Below are 26,188 nucleotides of genomic sequence, written 5' to 3'. Positions count from 1 at the left end.
CTATAATATATACTGCAGTAGATATCAGATGTTTGTAATCCTATAACCCTATAATATATACTGCAGTAGATATCAGATGTTCTCAATCCTATAACCCTATAATATATACTGCAGTAGATATCAGATGTTCTCAATCCTATAACCCTATAATATATACTGCAGTAGATATCAGATGTTCTCAGTCCTATAACCCTATAATATATACTGCAGTAGATATCAGATGTTCTCAATCCTATAACCCTATAATATATACTGCAGTAGGTATCAGATGTTCTCAATCCTATAACCCTATAATATATACTGCAGTAGGTATCAGATGTTCTCAATCCTATAACCCTATAATATATACTGCAGTAGATATCAGATGTTCTCAATCCTATAACCCTATAATATATACTGCAGTAGGTATCAGATGTTCTCAATCCTATAACCCTATAATATATACTGCAGAAGGTATCAGATGTTCTCAATCCTATAACCCTATAATATATACTGCAGTAGATATCAGATGTTTGTAATCCTATAACCCTATAATATATACTGCAGTAGATATCAGATGTTCTCAATCCTATAACCCTATAATATATACTGCAGTAGATATCAGATGTTCTCAATCCTATAACCCTATAATATATACTGCAGTAGATATCAGATGTTCTCAGTCCTATAACCCTATAATATATACTGCAGTAGATATCAGATGTTTGTAATCCTATAACCCTATAATATATACTGCAGTAGATATCAGATGTTTGTAATCCTATAACCCTATAATATATACTGCAGTAGATATCAGATGTTTGTAATCCTATAACCCTATAATATATACTGCAGTAGATATCAGATGTTCTCAATCCTATAACCCTATAATATATACTGCAGTAGATATCAGATGTTCTCAATCCTATAACCCTATAATATATACTGCAGTAGGTATCTGATGTTTGCAGTCCTATAACCCTATAATATATACTGCAGTAGATATCAGATGTTCTCAGTCCTATAACCCTATAATATATACTGCAGTAGATATCAGATGTTCTCAATCCTATAACCCTATAATATATACTGCAGTAGATATCAGATGTTCTCAGTCCTATAACCCTATAATATATACTGCAGTAGATATCGGATGTTCTCAGTCCTATAACCCTATAATATATACTGCAGTAGATATCAGATGTTTGTAATCCTATAACCCTATAATATATACTGCAGTAGATATCAGATGTTTGCAGTCCTATAACCCTATAATATATACTGCAGTAGGTATCAGATGTTCTCAATCCTATAACCCTATAATATATACTGCAGTAGATATCAGATGTTCTCAATCCTATAACCCTATAATATATACTGCAGTAGATATCAGATGTTCTCAATCCTATAACCCTATAATATATACTGCAGTAGATATCAGATGTTTGCAGTCCTATAACCCTATAATATATACTGCAGTAGATATCAGATGTTCTCAGTCCTATAACCCTATAATATATACTGCAGTAGATATCAGATGTTCTCAATCCTATAACCCTATAATATATACTGCAGTAGATATCAGATGTTCTCAATCCTATAACCCTATAATATATACTGCAGTAGGTATCAGATGTTCTCAATCCTATAACCCTATAATATATACTGCAGTAGATATCAGATGTTTGTAATCCTATAACCCTATAATATATACTGCAGTAGATATCAGATGTTTGTAATCCTATAACCCTATAATATATACTGCAGTAGATATCAGATGTTCTCAATCCTATAACCCTATAATATATACTGCAGTAGATATCAGATGTTCTCAATCCTATAACCCTATAATATATACTGCAGTAGATATCAGATGTTCTCAATCCTATAACCCTATAATATATACTGCAGTAGGTATCAGATGTTCTCAATCCTATAACCCTATAATATATACTGCAGTAGATATCAGATGTTTGTAATCCTATAACCCTATAATATATACTGCAGTAGATATCAGATGTTCTCAATCCTATAACCCTATAATATATACTGCAGTAGATATCAGATGTTTGTAATCCTATAACCCTATAATATATACTGCAGTAGGTATCAGATGTTTGTAATCCTATAACCCTATAATATATACTGCAGTAGGTATCAGATGTTCTCAATCCTATAACCCTATAATATATACTGCAGTAGATATCAGATGTTCTCAATCCTATAACCCTATAATATATACTGCAGTAGATATCAGATGTTTGCAGTCCTATAACCCTATAATATATACTGCAGTAGATATCAGATGTTTGTAATCCTATAACCCTATAATATATACTGCAGTAGATATCAGATGTTCTCAATCCTATAACCCTATAATATATACTGCAGTAGATATCAGATGTTCTCAATCCTATAACCCTATAATATATACTGCAGTATGTATCAGATGTTCTCAGTCCTATAACCCTATAATATATACTGCAGTAGATATCAGATGTTCTCAATCCTATAACCCTATAATATATACTGCAGTAGATATCAGATGTTCTCAATCCTATAACCCTATAATATATACTGCAGTAGATATCAGATGTTCTCAATCCTATAACCCTTTAATATATACTGCAGTAGATATCAGATGTTCTCAATCCTATAACCCTATAATATATACTGCAGTAGATATCAGATGTTCTCAATCCTATAACCCTATAATATATACTGCAGTAGATATCAGATGTTTGTAATCCTATAACCCTATAATATATACTGCAGTAGGTATCAGATGTTCTCAATCCTATAACCCTATAATATATACTGCAGTAGGTATCAGATGTTTGTAATCCTATAACCCTATAATATATACTGCAGTAGATATCAGATGTTTGCAGTCCTATAACCCTATAATATATACTGCAGTAGATATCAGATGTTTGTAATCCTATAACCCTATAATATATACTGCAGTAGATATCAGATGTTCTCAATCCTATAACCCTATAATATATACTGCAGTAGATATCAGATGTTTGTAATCCTATAACCCTATAATATATACTGCAGTAGATATCAGATGTTTGCAGTCCTATAACCCTATAATATATACTGCAGTAGATATCAGATGTTCTCAATCCTATAACCCTATAATATATACTGCAGTAGGTATCAGATGTTCTCAATCCTATAACCCTATAATATATACTGCAGTAGATATCAGATGTTCTCAATCCTATAACCCTATAATATATACTGCAGTAGATATCAGATGTTCTCAATCCTATAACCCTATAATATATACTGCAGTAGATATCAGATGTTCTCAATCCTATAACCCTATAATATATACTGCAGTAGATATCAGATGTTCTCAATCCTATAACCCTATAATATATACTGCAGTATGTATCAGATGTTCTCAGTCCTATAACCCTATAATATATACTGCAGTAGATATCAGATGTTCTCAATCCTATAACCCTATAATATATACTGCAGTAGATATCAGATGTTCTCAATCCTATAACCCTATAATATATACTGCAGTAGATATCAGATGTTCTCAATCCTATAACCCTATAATATATACTGCAGTAGATATCAGATGTTCTCAATCCTATAACCCTATAATATATACTGCAGTAGATATCAGATGTTCTCAATCCTATAACCCTATAATATATACTGCAGTAGATATCAGATGTTTGTAATCCTATAACCCTATAATATATACTGCAGTAGGTATCAGATGTTCTCAATCCTATAACCCTATAATATATACTGCAGTAGATATCAGATGTTTGTAATCCTATAACCCTATAATATATACTGCAGTAGGTATCAGATGTTTGCAGTCCTATAACCCTATAATATATACTGCAGTAGATATCAGATGTTCTCAGTCCTATAACCCTATAATATATACTGCAGTAGGTATCTGATGTTTGCAGTCCTATAACCCTATAATATATACTGCAGTAGGTATCAGATGTTCTCAATCCTATAACCCTATAATATATACTGCAGTAGATATCAGATGTTCTCAGTCCTATAACCCTATAATATATATACTGTAGTAGATATCAGATGTTCTCAATCCTATAACCCTATAATATATACTGCAGTAGATATCAGATGTTCTCAATCCTATAACCCTATAATATATACTGCAGTAGATATCAGATGTTCTCAATCCTATAACCCTATAATATATACTGCAGTAGATATCAGATGTTCTCAATCCTATAACCCTATAATATATACTGCAGTAGATATCAGATGTTCTCAGTCCTATAACCCTATAATATATACTGCAGTAGATATCAGATGTTCTCAATCCTATAACCCTATAATATATACTGCAGTAGGTATCAGATGTTTGTAATCCTATAACCCTATAATATATACTGCAGTAGGTATCAGATGTTCTCAATCCTATAACCCTATAATATATACTGCAGTAGATATCAGATGTTTGTAATCCTATAACCCTATAATATATACTGCAGTAGATATCAGATGTTTGTAATCCTATAACCCTATAATATATACTGCAGTAGATATCAGATGTTCTCAATCCTATAACCCTATAATATATACTGCAGTAGGTATCAGATGTTCTCAATCCTATAACCCTATAATATATACTGCAGTAGATATCAGATGTTCTCAATCCTATAACCCTATAATATATACTGCAGTAGATATCAGATGTTTGCAGTCCTATAACCCTATAATATATACTGCAGAAGGTATCAGATGTTCTCAATCCTATAACCCTATAATATATACTGCAGTAGATATCAGATGTTTGTAATCCTATAACCCTATAATATATACTGCAGTAGATATCAGATGTTCTCAATCCTATAACCCTATAATATATACTGCAGTAGATATCAGATGTTCTCAGTCCTATAACCCTATAATATATACTGCAGTAGATATCAGATGTTCTCAATCCTATAACCCTATAATATATACTGCAGTAGATATCAGATGTTCTCAATCCTATAACCCTATAATATATACTGCAGTAGATATCAGATGTTCTCAATCCTATAACCCTATAATATATACTGCAGTAGATATCAGATGTTCTCAATCCTATAACCCTATAATATATACTGCAGTAGATATCAGATGTTCTCAGTCCTATAACCCTATAATATATACTGCAGTAGATATCAGATGTTCTCAATCCTATAACCCTATAATATATACTGCAGTAGATATCAGATGTTTGTAATCCTATAACCCTATAATATATACTGCAGTAGGTATCAGATGTTTGTAATCCTATAACCCTATAATATATACTGCAGTAGATATCAGATGTTCTCAATCCTATAACCCTATAATATATACTGCAGTAGATATCAGATGTTCTCAATCCTATAACCCTATAATATATACTGCAGTAGATATCAGATGTTCTCAATCCTATAACCCTATAATATATACTGCAGTAGATATCAGATGTTTGCAATCCTATAACCCTATAATATATACTGCAGTAGATATCAGATGTTTGTAATCCTATAACCCTATAATATATACTGCAGTAGGTATCAGATGTTTGTAATCCTATAACCCTATAATATATACTGCAGTAGATATCAGATGTTCTCAGTCCTATAACCCTATAATATATACTGCAGTAGATATCAGATGTTTGTAATCCTATAACCCTATAATATATACTGCAGTAGGTATCAGATGTTCTCAATCCTATAACCCTATAATATATACTGCAGTAGGTATCAGATGTTTGTAATCCTATAACCCTATAATATATACTGCAGTAGATATCAGATGTTCTCAATCCTATAACCCTATAATATATACTGCAGTAGATATCAGATGTTCTCAATCCTATAACCCTATAATATATACTGCAGTAGGAATCAGATGTTCTCAATCCTATAACCCTATAATATATACTGTAGTCGGTGTACAGCTTTGTTTTTTATCATGGGTAAGTAATATATTGGTTAGCCTTGCTTTTTTGTCTTACTTGAAGAGTAAGAATGCTTTTGCTTCTCTTTCTTTTGTTAAGGAGAAGGTTTAGGGCCACAGCTCCCCCTTTCCTTGACTACCTGAAAGATATTCTGCGCCGATACCCAGACGGCGGACAGATTCTAAAGGTAAGGATTAGGGATGTGCATTTTGGAGCATTTTTATGAACATTTAAAAGTGATGCAGTGTCAGCGTTTAAACCATATCTACACACACACTCTTTATATTACATTCTGATGTATACTGACTGTCCTGGTTAGTATTGTCTAAGCAAAGAAACTCTAAATAAGCACATAACGTTTTAGCATTGCAAAGACTTAACTACGAAGTAAAAAAAAAAAGAAACTTAAATAATGCCAAGCCTTCTCAAACTGATCTGATACAGAGGCGCCCAGGGCCCAAGCTTGCGGCACAGCATCCGGTTCACTGCATGAGTTTATCATGACATTGTTTTTCCATTGACAGGAACTGATTCAGAATGCCGATGATGCAAAAGCAACAGAGGTTGTTTTTCTGTATGATGAAAGGAATTATGGGACTGAAAACCTTTGGGAAGAGGACCTCCACAAGTTTCAAGGTAAAATGATTAGTCTCCAGTAAAGGTGGTGCAGAAATTGAGTACCACAAGATCATTCTGCCTGGCATGAGTACTTTTTAAACTTCATCATATTAAGAGACTGATCAATAAGGCAACTGATTTCACAATACTTATGAGAACTTTCCAGCAGTGTTGTGGCATACGATCCTGGAATTTCTTCATCCTCCTGCATGCTCGCTGTAATATTAAAATCAAGCAAATTGAAAGTGCTTTTTTAACATGCTGTTTTCCATAGGACCTGCCTTGCTGGCATACAACAACTCTGTGTTCACCGAGGAAGACTGGAAGGGGATCCAGGCTACAGGAAGGAGTGTCAAAAGCAAGGATCCAAACAGAATCGGCCGGTTTGGCATTGGATTCAACTCTATTTACCATATAACTGGTAAGAACAGTGGCTGAACTTAATAATGGAATTAATATTACTATTTTACCCTTCTAAAAGTTTACCATGGGTATTCTTGCAGTTTTCCCATGGTTATGCTGTTTGCCAGGTTTTTTAATATTGTTTACCATACCACTCTGGACTTTCCATTGCTTACCTATGCTTTCACTATGCTTTATCACACTTTGCTATGCTGTTACTTTCATAAACATTTATAAGGGTATTTACAATGTTAAGTGGTTATGAAATGTATAATGTTTAATGTGTTTCAAACAATACTGCGAGACAGATGCAATTGTATAAAGATCATTGTTTAGAAAATGTTTTATTATAGTGGTGGTATTTGCTGGGTTTTTTAAAATAAGAAGTTGCTCCAAGTAAAACAGAATGCATTTTGATGAAGCAATCCTCGGTTGGCTTTCAGCTGAATGCCAGCTTTCTGTTTTCGCAAACATGCAGAAGTGTAAAAGAGAAAAAGGAAGCCATCATGATTTTATCACAATAGGTCTTCTACTATCTTTCCCTTTTTTTTCTTTAAGATCTGCCATGCATCTTCAGTGGTAAAAATGTGGGCTTCATGGACCCCCAGGAGAAATATTTTGATGATGGTGGCTACTTGTGGTCCTTGGAGCATGAAGACGACCAAGAAGATCTACAGAAGCATCCAAACCAGTTTGAGCCACTGAAACAAATCCTGAGGGCAATTGGCAGCCAGACATCCTGGGATGACGTGCTTCGAGAACAAAACTTCCAGGGGACCCTGTTTCGATTTACACTGCGGGAAGAGCTTTCGCAGATATCGGACAACTTGTACGACCAAAGTCGAGTCTTCGATCTCTTTGATTCCTTCAGGGCTGATGCAGACATGAGCCTCCTCTTCTTAAAAAACGTAGCCTCCATCTCGCTGAAGCATATTGACCGAGATGGCACAGTTAAGAACATTCTTACCATAACAGCCTCGCAGGAAGAAGTGACACCTGGAGGCACAGATCAGGAGAGACTAGAACTGCTCTCGGGTGCAGATGCCTGCTCTGTTTTTAAAGTTATAACAAGTGAGAGTCCTGCTGAGCAGAAGAGCTGTAAGTGGCTGGTTTCTACCTTCACAGCAACTGGCAGCGTGTATGGTGAATTACACAAGCTTGCTGAAAAGCTGAACTATCGACCCTGTATTGGGCTCGCCTTCCCTTTGGACGAGGACCATGATGGAGAATTTAAAGGCCGTCTGAGCTGTTTTCTACCACTGCCTGACAACGACAGCAACACCACAGGCTTGCCCGTCCATGTGAATGCATGTTTTGGGCTCACAGACAACCGTCGATACATCAAATGGGTGGAGGAGGACCAGAAACACGATGAGGCTGCTCAATGGAACGAACTCCTGGTTGAAAAACTCCTCCCACCAGCATACTGTCACATCATTCTGGATGCCATTGCCTTGACCCTGACTGGAGACCCATTAATGAACCCATCAATGACCTATAACCTCTGGCCTGACCTGGACAGCATAGCCCACAAGGAACGTTGGGCGACAATGGCAAACATGGTGGCCACGAGCTTAGGAAAATACAGGGTTCTCTGTTCAGCTCACAGTTCCACAAATTGGATATATCCAAAAGAAGCTGTCTTTCAAGAACGCAGCGAAGATCTGGACATCATGACTGCTGTGGAGAGCTTTCTCTTATCCCAGCGGAAGCTGTTGGTCAAAGTTCCTAGCCATGTGTACCGCACAGTTCAGTCTGTTAAAGAATACTGCATAACCATGGCAACCCCAGAATTTATAAACAGAATTCTAAAAACCTGTAACTTGAATTCTATAACTCGCGATGAAAAGATGCTGCTGCTTGAGTTCATTCTCAGATGTGAAGATTCCCAGGGACTGAAAGGGGTTCCGTTGCTGCCTTTGAGCGATGGGTCCTTCACCACTTTTCAAGCCTCCAACGATGGTGAAAAGGTTTTCATTGACAGTGAAGACTTCCCACGGTAAGCAGAGTGCTATACATATAAAGCTATTTCCAGCAGTCCGAGCAGTTTGTTTCAGATTCAGTAACATTATTGGGTGTATTTCTTTCTTTCTTTCTTTCTTTCTTTCTTTTGAAGCATTTTTGACAAAGTCAGAAAATGTAGATGTTTTAAAGTATCCTTTTAATACTAGGTTACTATTATCTATACAGGACACTGCTACCGGGACTGGCAAAAAGGTTCATTTCTGAAGATCTGAAGCCTACTGTTCTTGGCTCATTACGGAGATTGGCTTCAAAGAGTAAGAACCTTTTTACTGTCCTCTAATATTTCAAAATTAACGGAAACACTCTGCAAGTGAGTAAAATAGACATAAGAGCTTACATAAATTCTAAAACTCAAATCACTGGGAATGTTTACATGTGCGACAAGTAATTGTACTCAACAGCCTTTTTTTTCTTTCAGATAACTTCAATCTTCAGTGTCTGAATGTGAAGCTAGTCACTGAAAACATAAAGGATGCTTTCCCATTTAACTGGGCTCGTGGCTCGGACCATGTCACCTGGGATGCGAGAAACCACTTGGACAGATCAGACAAATGGCTCCCTCAGCTCTGGCATTTCCTGAAAAAACACTGTCCTACTGACCTTCGTCCCTTTGAAGGACTGCCAGTTATACCACTCAGACGCCAGGCTGAGGCAAAAGGGACAGTTGTACTGGCACGTCTCATAAAGAACACAACATTGATTTTTCAAGAACTTAATGGCTGTCGTTTGCGAGATGAAATGGTTGCCCTAATCGGAAAGCTTGGAGGCACAGTGATCAAGCAGAGTGATGAGTTTCTAGACCATCCAAAGTTAAAAGATTACATATTCCTTCCATCTGTAAGCAACTTCTTAACCCTGCTTTCAAACCTCGGTGTCGATGCCGTTAAAAGTAAACTATCCGCTATGTCTACGGAGGAAAGAAACCAGATCAGGAACTTTATATCTGAAGCCAACAGCTTTGTACAAGCTGAGAAAAGTCTAATTTCTGAACTACCCATCTTTCACCAAATGCTGTCTCTCGCATCTCCCAATCAGGGTCTCATAGCTGCCACAAACCATGCAGCAATAAATTGTGATACATTGCCTTGTGTTCCAGGTGACGTAGTCCTACCTAAGACAGTCTTGAAGTGCACAGGTGAATGTGACAGAAAGTTTCTCTTACAACTAAAGGGCAGCCTTTTAAGTGCTGCAGATGTCGCTCTGCAAATTGTAACAGGGGTGGAAAACGGCCTCTACAGGGAGTCTCACCAAAAGGACACAAATATGCTGTGGATTTTGAGAAATAGTGACATGCTTTTTAACCAGCAGGATCTAATTCGTAAGAAATGTGAAACACTGAAATTCCTGAATTCGAGAGGGACCGGAGTGCAGCCCTCAGCCCTGTTTGACCCAGAGGTGAAAACATTCAAAGACCTGTTCAGCCATGACTTCTTCCCATCTAAAGATTTTATTGAAAAGGGAGTTCTGAAGACCTTGCGTCGCCTGGGTTTACGATCTTCACTTGGAGACATTAACGCCGATGAATTCCTAATAGCTGCACGAGAAGTGGATCGAGAAAAAAATGACCAAGCTCGCAAAAAGTCAGATGTGTTAGTAGCTGTTTGTAATGATACAGACGTTCTCTCCAAATTTTCCTCAAAACAGCTGGAAACTCTTTGCTCACTAGCATGGGTGCAAACTGCAAAACCAACAGAAAAGCAAAGTTCTAATTGGTACAGACCTAAAGACATAAAGGACTCAAGTTTGGGGAGTTTAGTCGGCTTAGTGATCCCTCTTACTACACAATTTAACAGAAAGGCATGTCAAGCTCTAGGATTGACTGTTCCTCCTCCACCAGCGAAAGTAATTGAAAATCTCAAAGTACTGTCTGAGAATTATAAAGAGGAAGATAAATTTTCAATCCTGACAAACGTTAACTCTATCTACAGTCACATTCAGAAGAACCTTGATAAGTTTACAAGTCTAACTGACCTTCCAATTTGGAACGGAGATGGGTTTTCACAGCCGAAAGACATTATTCTGGCTTACCCAAAAGAATTAGATCTGAGCCACTGCATGAAGAAGGTCCCACCAGAGTTATCAAAGTACAGTGATTTGCTGAAGAAGTGTGGCGTCAAGCCCTCACTGAGCCCTGCCGAAGTGGTTAACCTGCTGTATGACCTGCAGAAGAACATTGATTCCCGTACAGCCAGTGCAAGGCCAGAGGAACTGCAGTTGGCCATTTCTGTTCTTGAGTGGATGCGGAAGACAAATCAAGATCTGGAAAGTCTAGACTGTGAAAATGACCTTCCGGTTCCAGTACACAAGAAAGGAATGGAAGGGGATTTCTGTTTGCAGCCCTTGTCTAAAGTCCTGTATCGTGATATTTCACCAGAAGCATTGGACGACCTCCAGCAAGATGAAGAGGAGTTCCATGTTGTCCATAAGGAAATACTCCAGGCCACAGCGGAGTACTTGCATGTTCACAATCTCAGCACCAGGATACTCAAGCCAGAATTTATTGAACAGTGTGGGCAAAGTGAAGCCGTAACGTTAAGAATAAAAAACATTCTCAAAGAATACGATGAGGAAAGCGACCTTTTCAAAGAGCTAATCCAGAATGCGGAGGATGCTAAGGCAACGGTTTGCTGCTTCTTGGTGGACATGAGGCAAAACAAGGACTCCCCAGAGAGTCTCATTGACCCGGGTATGGCCTCATGCCATGGTCCAGCACTCTGGTCCCACAACAATGAGGTTTTCACTGAAGATGATTTCAAAAACATAACTAAAATAGGGTCAGCCTCAAAGGAACATCAAGTTGAAAAGATAGGGAATTTCGGATTGGGATTTAATGCAGTGTATCACATAACAGACATACCATCAATCTTAAGTGGCAAAACTCTGCTAATATTTGACCCAAATGTCACACATCTCCAGAAACACATTAAAAGCAAATCTAACCCTGGAATCAAACTGGACCTCTCCAGAAGTGACCGTGTTCTCAAGAGATTTCCAGGCCAGTTTAAACCATACCATAACATATTTGGATGCAACATAAAAGCAGACCAATTTGATTACAAAGGAACCCTGATAAAACTCCCCTTCAGGACAATTGCTGAAGTTGAAAAGTCTGAGATAAGCACCAAGTGCTATGATGAGAGTAGGATCCAGTCACTAACAGATACCTTTAAAGAAACCTCTCAAAACATGCTGCTTTTTTTAAGGAGAGTTGAAAAGGTCAGTTTGGAAGTACTGTCCCAAACAGCAAGCGCAGAGGACCAAAGCAGTGCCACCACAGTCCTGACACTGACAAGAAAAGACATCTGCAAATATAATGTGGCAGACCACATCCCCTTCAGGCACCTACAGCAGAATTCTGTTAGTAAACTGGAAAGGTTTAACGGAAAATGCAGAGGAATTATTGACATTAATACTTTTGGTGTTATGGAGATCACATCCGAAGTCCCAGAAGCTCCACAGATGTTGCAATACTGGCTAGTTCATTCCTGCTTTGGTGTAGGGAAAGCTCTGCAAATGGTCTGCGATAAAAGACTTTTGGCCCTTCCGCTCGGAAGTGTTGCTGTTCCTCTAATCAAGAGCAAAGAAGCAGCAGGGAAATGGCGACCTGATACTGAAGCTGCTGCTGGCCAGGTCTTTTGTTTCCTTCCACTTTCTATCCATTCTGGGCTCCCAGTTCACATTAATGGGTCCTTCTCAGTCACTTCCAACAGAAAGAATATTTGGACCACTGGCTTAAAGGGAGATTGGAATGAAGCGTTACTACAAGACGCAGTCAATGTGGCATATGTAACAACGCTCCTGCAATTACAAAAGATGTGTCAAGAAAGCAAGATTGAAGGCTACAACTATTACACATTCTGGCCCAACATGGAAAAGGTTTTAAAGCCATTTGCTGCAACTGCAAAGGCATTTTATGAAGCCGTGGCAAAGGGATTTCAAGGCCACCCTTTAAATATCCTGGGTAATGGAAATGACTGGTGTGACATTGACCATGCACGATTTCTGGACTATGAAATCATGAACAGTGAGAAAATAGGGAAAGCAGCCAGTAAAGAATTTGCTGACCGGCTCAACCGACCACTCCAGGCTGTGAATTTGCCAGATTGGGTGAGAAAAGGTTTTACAGTTAATGGACACGGGGACATCATTGACAAATACACTTACGACTGGATTAAATTCTACAGCGAAATAGTCTTTGACAACTTGCAATCCATGGATGCTTGCACAAGGAATGCATTCATTCTCCATGCAATTGACCTGAGAAACCCAAGCATTGATGAACTGTTAAAAACCCAGCCCTGCATTCCATCTAGCAAGAGAGGGGAGCTGCAATATATTCATAATCTCATTCACCCAAAAGGAAAGATTGCCCCCCTGTATGACAAAGAAGAAGGTAGGATCCCTACAGGAACAGAAGGAGATTTTCTTCATCCTGAGAGACTGACAAGACTAGAAACTCTTGGGATGATCAAAGACGAGGCCTCTATTTCCCAACTCATAGAGAGAGCACAAACAGTGGAACATTTGTGGCAACAAAATAAGGCAAAAGCATACAATAGAGTCCAGAACATTTTGGCATTGCTGAGCAATGTAAAGGTGAACAATACAGTCCAAGAAGAGATTCAGGATATTGTTTTTCTTCCTGCTCACACCCCCATCTCTCCCTCGAACATTGCGTTGGAAAATATATGTCTTGTAAAACCAAAGGACCTATACAGCCACAAACACAAGTGGCTTGTCAATATGATTCAACCAATTTTGGCCAAAAATGAGTTAGGGACAGACTTTAAAATCTCTTCAGAAGTCAAATCTATCTTGGGCTTGGACAAAGACCCATCCCTGGATACTGTGCTGTTGCAGCTAAAAAAAGCTTTGAAATGTTGCCACAAGATACAGCCCACTGAAGTGAAGCAAATTGCTGAAAAATGTTACTCCTATCTAAACAAGCATCTTAAGGAGACACATTCCTCTAGGAATATCCTTGCTAGGGAACTGGAGTTTAATTTTATCTTGGTTGAAGGAAAGTTTGTGCCCTTTGATAAAGTTGCCCACCAAGTGTCATTTGATGCTGCCCCCTATCTTTACAAACTGCCAGAAGAATACACAAGATTTGATGACCTCTGGAAGTGTGTTGGCATTAAAAAGCTTTTCTCCCTCTCAGATTACTCCTCCTTGCTTCAGCAGATATCAGACACTTACAAAGGAAAACGCCTTAATAAATCGGACCTTAAGCTCAGTCTGAGAGTGATTACAACAGGCTTTGGTGAGCTCCCTGAAGAGGATATCGATTCCTATGACGTCCAGAAAATTTTGCTTCCAGACGACAAGTGTGTGCTTCGACCAGTCAGCAAGCTGCACTACAATGACACACCCTGGCTGGAGCTTAATGAGAATAAAGCTCTCTGCCACAAAAGCATATCCCGTGATGTTGCTCTCCGCCTAAAAGTACAAACCACAAAACACAAAGCCCTGGCTGATATGACAGTGGATCCGTTGTCACGCTGGATGAAACCATTCGGGGCCCATGAAGAGCTTACGGCGCGGCTGTCGAACATTATCAAGGCATACCCGTCCAAGAAAGATATACTGAAGGAGCTAATACAGAATGCTGATGATGCCAAGGCAACCGAAATACATTTCATATGGGACCAAAGACACCACCCCACTACAAAAACCTTTGGAGAGAAATGGATTCCATTGCAAGGGCCTGCACTGTGCGTCTACAACAACAAAAGATTTACAGAAGCAGACTTTGAAGGAATTCAGCAACTGGGAGAGGGAGGAAAAGGAAACAATCCAGAGAAAACTGGGAAGTATGGGCTGGGATTTAACTCTGTCTATCATCTAACTGATTGCCCTTCTTTTGTTTCGGGGAACAGTCGCCTATGTGTGTTCGACCCCAATGTTGCCTACCTGCAGACTGCTACAAATAGAGATCCTGGTGGTGAAATAGTCATTAACAGTGAGTTCAAAAGAACGTTTTCAGATGTTTATGATACCTACCTGCCCACATTGTATGACCTTGACAAGGGCACATTGTTTCGAATTCCTCTTAGAACACCTGAAATGGCTTTGAAGTCAAAAATAGCAAATGCACAGGTTGTAAACGATGAAGATATCAACAGTTTGGTTGATGTGCTGAGGGAAGACTCAGACAGTCTCATACTGTTTTTAAACAACATACAGAAAATAACCTTCCAGAAACTTGGAAGGGAAACCAACAAACTGGAGCCACTTTTGACTGTGGAAATGAAGATGTCTGAAGAAAGTATGAAAAAGAGAAAAGACTTCCAAGAAAAAGTGCAAAAGATTGCAGATCTTAAAACTGAACTGGCAGATATAGAGCCCTACCAGACTGTGTATAACATTGAAATTCACTGCAAAGACAAACATCCAACACAATGGATACTGGCAAAACAAATGGGCATACAGGAGGAGAAGATTCGTGCTTCTATGCAGGACCTTAAACTGGATCGAATGCTATTGCCCCATGGAGCTATCGCAGCAAGTCTGAATTCCTCTGTCACAGGCAGAGCCTTCTGCTCCCTTCCCCTACCAGTTGAGACCGGACTCCCTGTTCATGTCAATGGGAACTTTGCCGTTGATTTTGCCAGGAGGGACCTCTGGAAACAAGATGGGTCGAATGTGAAGACTGAGTGGAATGAAAACTTAAAGATCCACGTAATTGCTCCGTTATATGGTGATCTCCTTTCATACATAATTGGGCATTTGTTTCAGGACAGGGGCAAGACTTTGAGATTCCAGGACAAAACATCTTGTGAGAATCACCTTGAGCAATTTTTAGGAATCTTTCCTTGCATGTTTAAAAACATACACCCGCAGTGGCAAGAAACAGCTTACCAGGTCTACAGGTCTATCCATGCTAGGAAACATGAGGTTATTCCTTTATTCAGGTTGGAAAAAGTTAAAAAAAGCACCTTTACAAATAAGATTCTGACTGTTTCCTGGTCTAATGTTGGAAAGGAAAACTATAATGAAGAACCGCACTTCTTGACTGAAACATGCACGGAGGAACAAGTTATGACTTTACAAAACATGGATATGAAATTGGTTCTCCCTTTTGAAACATTGAAAAGAATATTTGAAGGATTTGAAAAAGCAAGAACAAATGTTACTTCCCTGAATCCAGAATCTCTTAGGAAGTTTCTGATGGCCCATCCTTTGCTGAACAAAGAAAGTAGCCTTTCTGTACCTGTTAATAAGTCTCCAATGAAAGAGGAAAGACAATTAAACATTCTTTTAGAATATTGTCTCAAGGGCGTCAGTAAAAAAAACAGAAACTGTCTGGAGGGTCTGCCTCTTTTATTAACTCAAGACAACATTGTAATGAGGTTTCAGTTGAGAGCACCAAAATATACTTCCCAATTTCATGATTTGTTCCCAGATTTAAAGCATCTGTTTGCAAAAAGTTCCTATACCACTAAAGATACACTAAAAGAGATTGGATTCCTGAAAGCTTTCACAGTCGCTGAGTCTGCGCAGTTTATCAGAGGAAAACTGTCCCAGAAAGTCACTGAAGATGACTGCCGCTCATGGCCAGTTTTACCAAAAAATGATGAAGAGTGGATCAAAAAACTGTGGGAATATTTCCATAGACAGTTTCACATCTCTGGGACTTCAAAAGAGGAGAAAAAAGCAGATGCCTTTAAGGAGCTGAAAACTCATTTTTCAGATCTTGCAATTCTACCTGTTTTAATACAACCTAATGAGAAGATCCTGACATCTCTGAATTGTTTGCAAAATGTGGTTTATGAACTCGACAGAATTGGCAATCTCCTCTCAAAAATTGGCTTTGCCCAACTTGACCGTTCTCTTTTAGAATTTGATATTGGATATCATGTAATCAAGCCACATTTATTACAAACAGGAGAACATTCCTTAGTTCTTGAGCAGCTGACGCGTAAGAAAGAAGTACAGTGGAGTCAATTATCCAATTCAATGGAGTACGATAGAATGCTACAGTTCCTTTTTGAAGGACTGCAGAAGTGCAAGGACAAGCAATCATACAAGAACAATTTCAGATCCTTACCTCTCTTTGAAATGACACAGGGGTGCCGCCAAAGCATTGACAGGTTTGAATATGTCTACATTTTGAAGTCAAAATATGATGTGATCTGCCCAGAATTGTACCAGATGGATAAGACTATTGCATTTCTTAAGGATACTCCTTTCAATCAAGAACTGGCAAAAGAATTGGATATCAAAGTAATAAATGACTTGGAGTTTTTCACCTCTGTAATTCTCGGTAGACTTCAACAACTGTCAGAGTCGCAAATGCTTCAAGCAATAAACCTGCTGTTGAAAATAATCCACGATTATCATATACCATATCAGATAAACAAAAGTCAAATCACCTCTGTTCTCAAACTAGTGAAGTTTATCCGAGACATGCATGGTAGCCTACGGGAAGCTTCTTTTTTCTATGATAAAGAGGATCCACTTTTCAAAGCAATGGATTTAAAGGATAAATTTATTCCTCAGTCCTTCTTCAAAAATGTACAACCTGAATATATGTTCAAAATATTGCTGATAGACCTTGGGATGAAGATGACCCCATCGCAGGATGACCTCCTTTACTTTGCATCTTTAGTTGCTCAAGATGCTGCACAGGGGGCTCCTATGAAAATCCTGAAGCCGAAAACAGATGCTTTACTTGATGCTCTCTTTAAGATTAATGAAAAGGAACTTGATGCAGATTTCCTTGAAACACTGTCCAACATTAAATTCATCTACCCCTATGAAGTGCCTGAGGAATTGTGTGCCTTGCATTCTCCATTTGTTAAGAATAACCAGCTTGTTGCATTGAAGGGGTCGATGGTAAGACAATTGGAAGATGATGATGAACTAGTTTGGACCTCCATGCCAATACTGCCTTTTCAGAACACAGATGGAATACTAAAGAAGTCTGGCGCCTTGCATCTACCCCCGCAAGACTTAGTTCTTCAAAATCTTAAAAATGTTTCAGGAGTTGACTGCAAAACTAAACCAGTTCTAAAAACCAGAACAAAGGTTATGAAAACAGCATATGTCTTTCTTCAAAAAAAACCATTCTACGATGCCAAGTCTCTGTCAGACTTACCAGTTATTCTGGTAGAAGACAACACCCGTTTGGTGAAATCAAACCAGGTGGTACTGTCATTAAAAAATGACAGAGAATTCCGTCCATACCTTTACAAACTTCCATTTGAACTGGGTCCTTACAGGGATTTCTTCCAAGGGATTGGTGTTTCTAAGGAAGCTACACCAGTCCAATTTTGCTCAGTCCTGAGAGCCCTCTATGAGGATACCAAGGGCATGAACTGTTTACATCCAAACCAGATTAAGACTGCAAAAAGGACTGTTCAACATCTTTTCAAAAGTTTGCTGAAAAATTCTGATAACCAAGACTTTCAGTCACTGAAACCACTGTATTTGCCTGCTACTGATGGAAAGCTATATGAGTCAAGTAGCCTGTACTACAATGACCGTGTTACCACAGGTTCCAAAACTCACTTGCAATCCTTGGAAGAAAAGTTTACATTTTTGGTTAACCTGAAAGATTGCTATATTAAATGGGATATCTACACGATCCAGAACCTTTTCAAACTACTGCCAGAAGAAATAAGACCCAAGATGTTATCGCATACAACCAAGGAAAATCTGGAAGAATCAACTCTGAAGCTTTGTCTGCTTGGGGAGAACTGTGATTTTCGGTGTCGGCTGCTGAATCTCCTAGTGTCCCCGAATTTCACTGAAGGTGTGCTCTCTCTTTTGAAATGGCAGAACGAAGGCCAGTTGGAGGAGACCTTATCAGCTAGTGAGCTGAAGAAGGTCTTTTCTAAAATCAGTATCACCTGCTGCGAGAAGATTGAAACTGTTCTGGTTTACAACTCTGAACATTTGAAGAATACCAATATTCAAAAACAAGTCTACCTCCAGAAAGACAAGGACGGCCACTGTGATTTTTTTGTAGTGCACCAGGATGGTTTTCAAGGAAGGAAAATGTTGAAAACACCAAAAGGTATTGCCCAAGAAATCAATGTGTTGCTTAAAAACATGTTGAATGAAAATTCAATGTTAATACTCTTTGAAATGCTCTGCTGTGATGACCCAGAAGATATTTACAATGTATTGATTGAGTGTGACATCCACTATTTTAATTGTGAAGGGGAGAGCTCTTTTAATTTACCTGATCCTGGAGAAGTCATTCCGAATTACTTATGGGACCTTCTTGAAATGGATTTCCTCAACCATTTTGAAAAGGGAGATTTTGTTGGCTACTTAGATCCTTCTTCTTGGCCAGAGGAAGTTTATCTTTTTGCAATTGTAGTAGAGTGCCTGGGCACGCAGAAGAGAGCAGATGGTGAGGTGCTGATGTACCGAATCCAGATAGGTAGTGAAAACATGGTGGAAGTCACTAAAACTGATATTTATCAGTTTAAGAGGGCCAGGGGGGTCAACAACAACTGCAGAGATCTTGTCCCTGTGGCACCTGGAGAGGAACCAAATGAAATCCCAGCTGGGAAGTTTTCAAAGTCATTCGATGAAATTAAAAAGGAAATCGACGAGTACTTTGAAAAAATCTCAAAACTTCCAAAAGAAGAGCGAGACAAAGCAATCCGACGGCTTTACTTAAAATGGCATCCTGACAAGAATCTGGATAATTCTGAACTCGCTACTGAAGTCTGCAAGTATATTGAGCAGCTGAAAGAGGGAAGACGAGTGTCAGCTAAGCAAGGCAAAAGTCGAACGTCTGAAAATATTTTCAGAACCTGGAGTAGGCAAGCACGGAATCACAAACAAGGGAGGTCAGATTTTAAACACAGATATTCCTCCTGGGACCACGACTTCTTCAGTTTTCACCACAGATACCAGCCAAACCCTGAAGAAGCGAAGAGATGGTTTAAGCAGGCGGAATGTGACCTTTCTGCTGCTTCCGTTGATGTAGGACAGTCAACAACAGAATGGGTCTTCTTTAAAGTACACCAAGCCGTGGAAAAAGCTCTCATTGCAGCCCAATACAGAAAAGAAGGAAGGTACACCAAGGATCAGAATATTGTAGGACTGGCAAGAACAGTCTCTGCATTTCATGGCAGCCTCACTGAACTAATAGATATTGTGTGCAAACTAAAGCAACACGGAGTTGACAACAAGAAGACACAATACCCAAACTGTCACGCTCCTCCCAACATTCCCAACGGACAGTTCCCTTCAGATAAGGAACAGGAAGTGCTGGAGCTGGGAAAATCACTTCTGGCCAAAATACGGGACTATCAATAACTTAATCAATAACTTAAATAGAATTGAGGCTGAAACTTACAAGCAACTATTACTTTTTACTCTTGAATAATATACAGTGCCCTTGACTTCAGCTATGTACTCCTTGATAATTCTATTTTAATCTACCAATTCTAAATTACTTTTTGACTTGAACACAAAGTGCAAAGACTAATTTCATCCATCTGCTGACAACTTTGCTGCTATTGTTTTGACCACAGTCCCTGACCACATTCCGGCGCCTCCTTAAGACTCACCTCTTCAAACAGCACCTGTAGAACTCCTCTGTTGTATCCTGGGACACTATCACCCTTTATTTAAATATGCTTTATTTTGCTCTTATCTGCCCCCTATTTTACTGCATTTAATCCTGTACTTCAGAATATTGTAATCTGCCAAGTGTTTAACCTGTAGTATTTTGTACTTAATCATATCCTGATGTAACTATCACTATTTAATCATATCCTGATGTAACTTTCACTATTATCTGCTGTATTATTGAATTGTGGTTTGTCACGCTTGAAAAAATTATTGTATTTCCTGCTCTTATTGTATGAATTGTATTGTAACACTTGAATGTATTTGTATTTGCTTGCGATTGTAAGTCGCCCTGGATAAGGGCGTCTGCTAAGAAATAAATAATAATAATAATAATAATAATAATAATAATAATAATAATAATAATAATATTGTTTTGGCCCATATTGAATACATAACGACAGCAGTGTAAAGACTAATTAACACATTTTTGTCCTGCAGTGTAAACTTGGAGGCCAATTCATTTATTATTATTATTATTATTAGTAGTAGTAGTAGTAGTAGTAGTATTTGTTTAACCACATCTCAAATTAATGCTTATATTTTTTTACAGCTTTAGTCAGTTATGTATATTCTAGTATTTTTTTTTTACTGCAATTTTTTTGTATTCCTTAGTAAAACTTCTTCTCGTATTGCATTGTTGTTCTTAAGGAAATAATATTATGTTAGTCACAGTGGTCCTGAGATGAAAGAGAAGAAACAATGTTGAAGCTGATAGCTTTTAGAAGACCCAAAAGGTCTCATCATCAGGTAAACTGGATTTAAGAAGAAATGGGGTATAGATTGTTATTTTTTTGTAATAGACTTGTGTAAAGAGCTCCTATATATACCTTAGTTGTTTCTAGTTCGTTGTGTAATGTTACAGTTGTGTCTTTTTCTTCGAGTAAAATCTTAGCAAATGTCTTGATAATTATTGGGGACATTTTTTATTTTTTTATTTGCTTTGACAATGATACTGTATCCTTTTGAAATACGCCAAATTAATATTGCTTATTTTGTTTTGTATTCCTGAAACTGACAGGATCCAGTAACATATTATACTGTAATACAATAAACTTTAGAACTGCATATAGATCAGTATTGTGTGTTTTTTTTTCTTCCTAGGAGCTCCTAATATGTGAAATTATACAAAGTTTGGTGGATAAATCTACCTCCAACAGGTTTATCTTTGTTCTTGGAGCTTCACGGTACTTCAAATGGTGCATCTGAAGCATGCAAATTAGTGGTTATCCTAAGGAAATGCGTTATTAATTTGCACAATATGAATTGTATTCCTGCTTTATGATCCTATTGTACAGCATGCGTTGCTGATCTTTATGGATTACTGTGTCCACTCTGTGTGGAATGTTTATATCTCCAGCACTGACGAGCAAAGCCTGAGCAAAGCTTGCATTTCTATAAAGAAGACAGTCTAAATACGACCACTTTGCAGTGAAGACTCACACACAAACTCACTGTCTGCAGCGGGGAGAACTTACTGCACCAAAGGTAAAATATGCTGGGCAAGTTAACAGTATCATTAGCACATGGAATTTGCTGGGTAATCTTAGAATTAACCCAAAGTCTGACTTTTAACAGTAACACACAAACTGTATAGAAATAATACAAAATAAATACACGAAAGCTGTATTATTAAAAACTAGAAGAAAAAAAAACAACATCCAAAACTATAATACATAACTGTAATGTATATACAATGAATGAGTTGCAGACAGAGATGCTGTCTAAGAGAGGAATGTAGTGTAAGAAGCATCACAGACACTACTAACCAGAAGCAAGCATGACTACAGTATGTCTAACCATTAATCTCACACAACTGCCCCAAAACCATGTGGCTCTGGTGCTGTGCCCTGATGGAAATGGAACTGTCAACTGGTGTATGCTGGTCAGATCCGGTGGTTTGCTGGTTTTCAAATGGGGGCCCTGGTTCAGAAGTTTGTTAAACTTGTCATTGAAAAAAAAATAGGTCAATTAAAAAACAGTTTGTCATCAATTAAGCATTTAGCTGTAAACTGATCCCTTATGTATATACATGCTGGGTACCCTGTAACAGGCTAATACATAGCTTAACCACGTTGTTGGTTGTGTGACTTAGGGTCGTTCAAAAAACGTCGCCAGTTATTGGCTAATTATGAAGAGTTAATGCGACAGACTGGATGGTTGCCCAATTACTCGCTTAGGAGGGCGGGACTTAGAACACTACGGCAAACAGAGTCACACCCACACAGGCGAGACTGAGCCGAGGTTAAGCGTCTCCTGCGATAGTGTGTTTGTCTGCTGCCGCGTTATTTTAGTGACTTTTTGCATATGTAACCGAGACACAGGCTGTACGTCGCAGGTGGGTAAGTATACATTGTACAATACAGAAGATGCATTTAAATAAACAAAATCATTAACTGCACAGATAATCCCGCTGCGTGCTGTTATGTAAAATTAGAAGAAAGATACTTCAAAACGGGGGAAGACTTTAGCGATTGCACATAGTAGTATGCTTTTTATCGCTTGCAAAATCACAGTATACACTACGTGCAATCTGCAAGCCGTTTAGTTCGGAACGCTTTGTCACAGAGGGTATCGTATGAAGCGTTGCTGGGTACCAGCTTTTAAAATGACGAATGTGCTTAAACGAAACGAAAAATTAGGCTGTAAAAAAAAAAAAAAAAAAAAAAGGACGCTCAGAATGGGAAAGGAACGCAGACTTGCATATTTGTGGTAATCTATTCAATTCTACTAAATTTTACTGTTAGACGTTTCTGACGCCAGGCCAGGGTCTGACAATATGGCGAAGCAGTTGTCAGTCGGAAGTGTTTTTGCTAAGCGGTCAGCATCGTGTGTCCCCTGCAGCTGCAAGCGGTAGTAATGTAGAAAAACGCAAACGAACAAAACTTTCTTATAATTCTGAAGGGGAGATGAAGTACCCGTGGCTTGTTTATCGAGACGTCAGGATGTACTGTAGTGTGTGTGTGTGAAAAAGCTGTCCTGGAAACTCGAGATGAGTCCCTGAACGTTTTTATTGTTGATTTCATACTGTTTTTAGAATTATGTTTTGTACCAATTAACATTGCCAGCCAGTAAACTTTGGAAACGATCTAGAATTAATAACAACTTTTGAGTCTTCAGTTTGAAATCCATTAGTTATGGTTATAAAACATTTATTTTATTTAAAATACATAAAAAAAAAAAAAAAAAATCTAATGAATACAATCTTGGAATTATAGTACCAATTCTTATTTTTTTTTCCTCTATGCAGTTACTGAAGAAAGAAAACGTTCCTTGCTGATGCAAAGCAAGGTTCAAAGATGGAGCCTGTTCACATCAAAGAGGAGGTAATAGACCAGGAATGCTTTGATAGTCCGGTTTCCACAGAGCGGCTGTCCCTTCAGGTTAAAGAGGACTCCCCTGAGCCAGGGTCCCACCCCCCTGGACTGAAATGCGAACCCATTGAACATGACTCTGCCAGCTTTGCAGAGGATGTCACTGAACTGGGCTCTGTCCAGCTCATCGAGGAGATTCCTCATCGGGGGTCTGATCTCTGTAAAGAGGAGGACTCGGACGACATGTACACAGATGGCGAAGACGAGGGCACCGTGTCGTTCCTCATGCACAACCCTCAGATGGAGACTGGTCCTGTCCGAATAAGACGTTTAACAGAAGACTTGGACAGACCCTTGTCTTCCACTGCTGCCATAGCAGCGTGTAAGTATAACCCAGGGTCTGAGAGACTCCGATCTGCACCCAGTCCTGGGTTTCCGCACCAACCTCATTTTTATAATATATCTACGAGGAATGCTGGAACCAGCACTGGGTGCAGGATTACATTACTCACCACCAAAACACGTTTTATTTCTGTCTGATTTTATATGTGGTAAGATCTGTTAAGCTCACAGTAAGAGCTGGAATGGCTTTGCTTTGCCCGCTTTGACTAAAGCATGCACACACACACAAGTGCAATAGAGGTGAAAAAATAGAGGTGTTTAGAGGACCAGCCTTGGGCTTGTGATCGTAAAGCACATCACGCTCAACGATGTGCAAACGCTGTTCATTAGAGGGTGTTGCACGAGCAAGGAATATCCCAGATGTATTATTTGCAACACTGATATTCCGAATGATAAAGGAATGCATGTAAGCATGTTGCTTCTAATGCAGTTCCATAGCATCTCTCTCTCTGGTGTGTGAATATTGAGGGATGAAGTAAATCAATATGTGAGTCATTGGGACCTTTTGTAAGAAAATAGAAGTGAGTTCCTACCTAACCCTCTTTGTATTTCTCCCTTGGGTTGTTGCAGTGATTGCAGACCAGGATTATGACTTATTTCCATGTTTCCAGTGCAAAAGGCCAGTTACTGGGAAGCAGTGCAGTCAGAAGGGGGTGAAAAAGAGAGGTCGCTCAAAATATGCAGACATACTGTTGGGAGCACGGTCAGCAAACACAAGACAGCCTTCACCAGCATCGCAAGAACTGACTTTACCCTCGGAGGGGGCGAAGATTCGGAACTTGAGGAGCGCTCGGCTGTCCCATACCTGCCAAGAGTGTGGGAAGAGTTTCGGTCACTCAGACACCCTCAGGCTGCACCAGCTGGTTCACAAAGTCGAGGGCATGCATGACTGCGCTGCGTGTGGGAAAAGCCTGGAGAAAGGAAGTCTTAAAAAAACACCAGCGAAATTAAACAAGGGGGGCAGGCATCAGTGTACTGAGTGGAGAGTTTGAATGAATCAAATAATGCTCAGCAGCACCGGCATGCCCACAAACCTCATCACTGCACTGCATGCAGGACATAATTCAGCTGTCTGGAATCTTTAAAAGTGCACCGGAACGTTCTCAGAGCAGGGAGACCGACTGTCACTGAGCTGAATACAGGGACAGATTCAATTGGTTGAAAAGGTATCGCAGCTCTCAGTAAACGGGGGAAGCTCAGGCTTACAAACGCCATTGTATTCACATAGGAAGTATCCCTGATTGGTGAAATGAAAAGGTGAAGAACTTTACCTACCACAAAGTACAGTAGATGATGTTGAGACAAGACATCAAGACTATCGCCTGCTTTTGTAGATGAGTTAATAATATTCATATTAAGATTCATGGCGTGGGTGCTGATGTGGTATCACAGATTAGTATCTGTATGTTTTTGTACTTTTAAGTATTGGAGAATGTAGTATTAATAGCAGGGCGATTTACGTTTTCTGACCTTGTGTCTGGTTAGTTGATACTAAAGGTCATGCTTGGCTGAAAATGGAATTGATTTGTAAGTTTAGAGGCTTTTGGTTTACGCTCAGTGTTCAATGCCGAATGTGTTCATTGTGTAAAGGCAGCAGACAAACCATTGTTTCTAGCTATTTTAATAAAGTCCAGTGGAGTCTACATTTACCTGTCTGTTCATTTTCTGGTGTATTTCCTTTTAAAGCATATTTATAATTTTTCTCTACTTTATAGCCAGCCACATTTGAGTCCCTTGATAAATTAATTAAATAAATCAGTCCCTTGATGTCAGAATATAAAAAGATTTATTGAAGTGTAGGTTCATTTTATTTTACACATGCATTCAGCTACGCAATAATCAAGCAGACATGTACAGCTCAAGCTGTCACAGCAATATAACGTGTAAAAAAGCAGCC

The 26,188-nt window shown here is 38.7% G+C and overlaps 1 protein-coding gene across 4 annotated transcripts in view; it reads left to right on the top strand.

The window, feature by feature from the left end:
* Positions 1-25,934, top strand: part of LOC117397152 (zinc finger protein 70-like) — a 30,073-nt gene extending 4,139 nt beyond the window's left edge. Inside the window, exons 2-9 of one of the 4 annotated variants that reach the window (XR_009311269.1) lie at positions 6,035-6,122; positions 6,460-6,571; positions 6,828-6,974; positions 7,514-8,954; positions 9,146-9,234; positions 9,399-22,063; positions 23,826-24,271; positions 24,862-25,934. Coding sequence is in view for 3 of the 4 variants with exons in the window: in XM_033995728.3 (XP_033851619.3) it covers positions 23,875-24,271; positions 24,862-25,283 (819 nt within the window). In the remaining variant the exon portion in view is untranslated. Of the gene's footprint in view, positions 1-6,034; positions 6,123-6,459; positions 6,572-6,827; positions 6,975-7,513; positions 8,955-9,145; positions 9,235-9,398; positions 22,064-22,803; positions 22,918-23,157; positions 23,288-23,825; positions 24,272-24,861 lie in introns of those variants that run through there. The other 3 variants (XM_033995728.3, XM_033995730.3, XM_033995731.3) reach the window with 3 other exon arrangements.
* Positions 25,935-26,188: the final 254 nt, after the last annotated feature.

This window comes from Acipenser ruthenus, chromosome 40, assembly GCF_902713425.1.
Source record: "Acipenser ruthenus chromosome 40, fAciRut3.2 maternal haplotype, whole genome shotgun sequence".
Lineage (NCBI taxonomy): Eukaryota > Metazoa > Chordata > Actinopteri > Acipenseriformes > Acipenseridae > Acipenser > Acipenser ruthenus.
The sequence above is the reverse complement of the archived record's forward strand: the minus strand, read 5'-3'. Positions and strand labels throughout refer to the sequence as shown.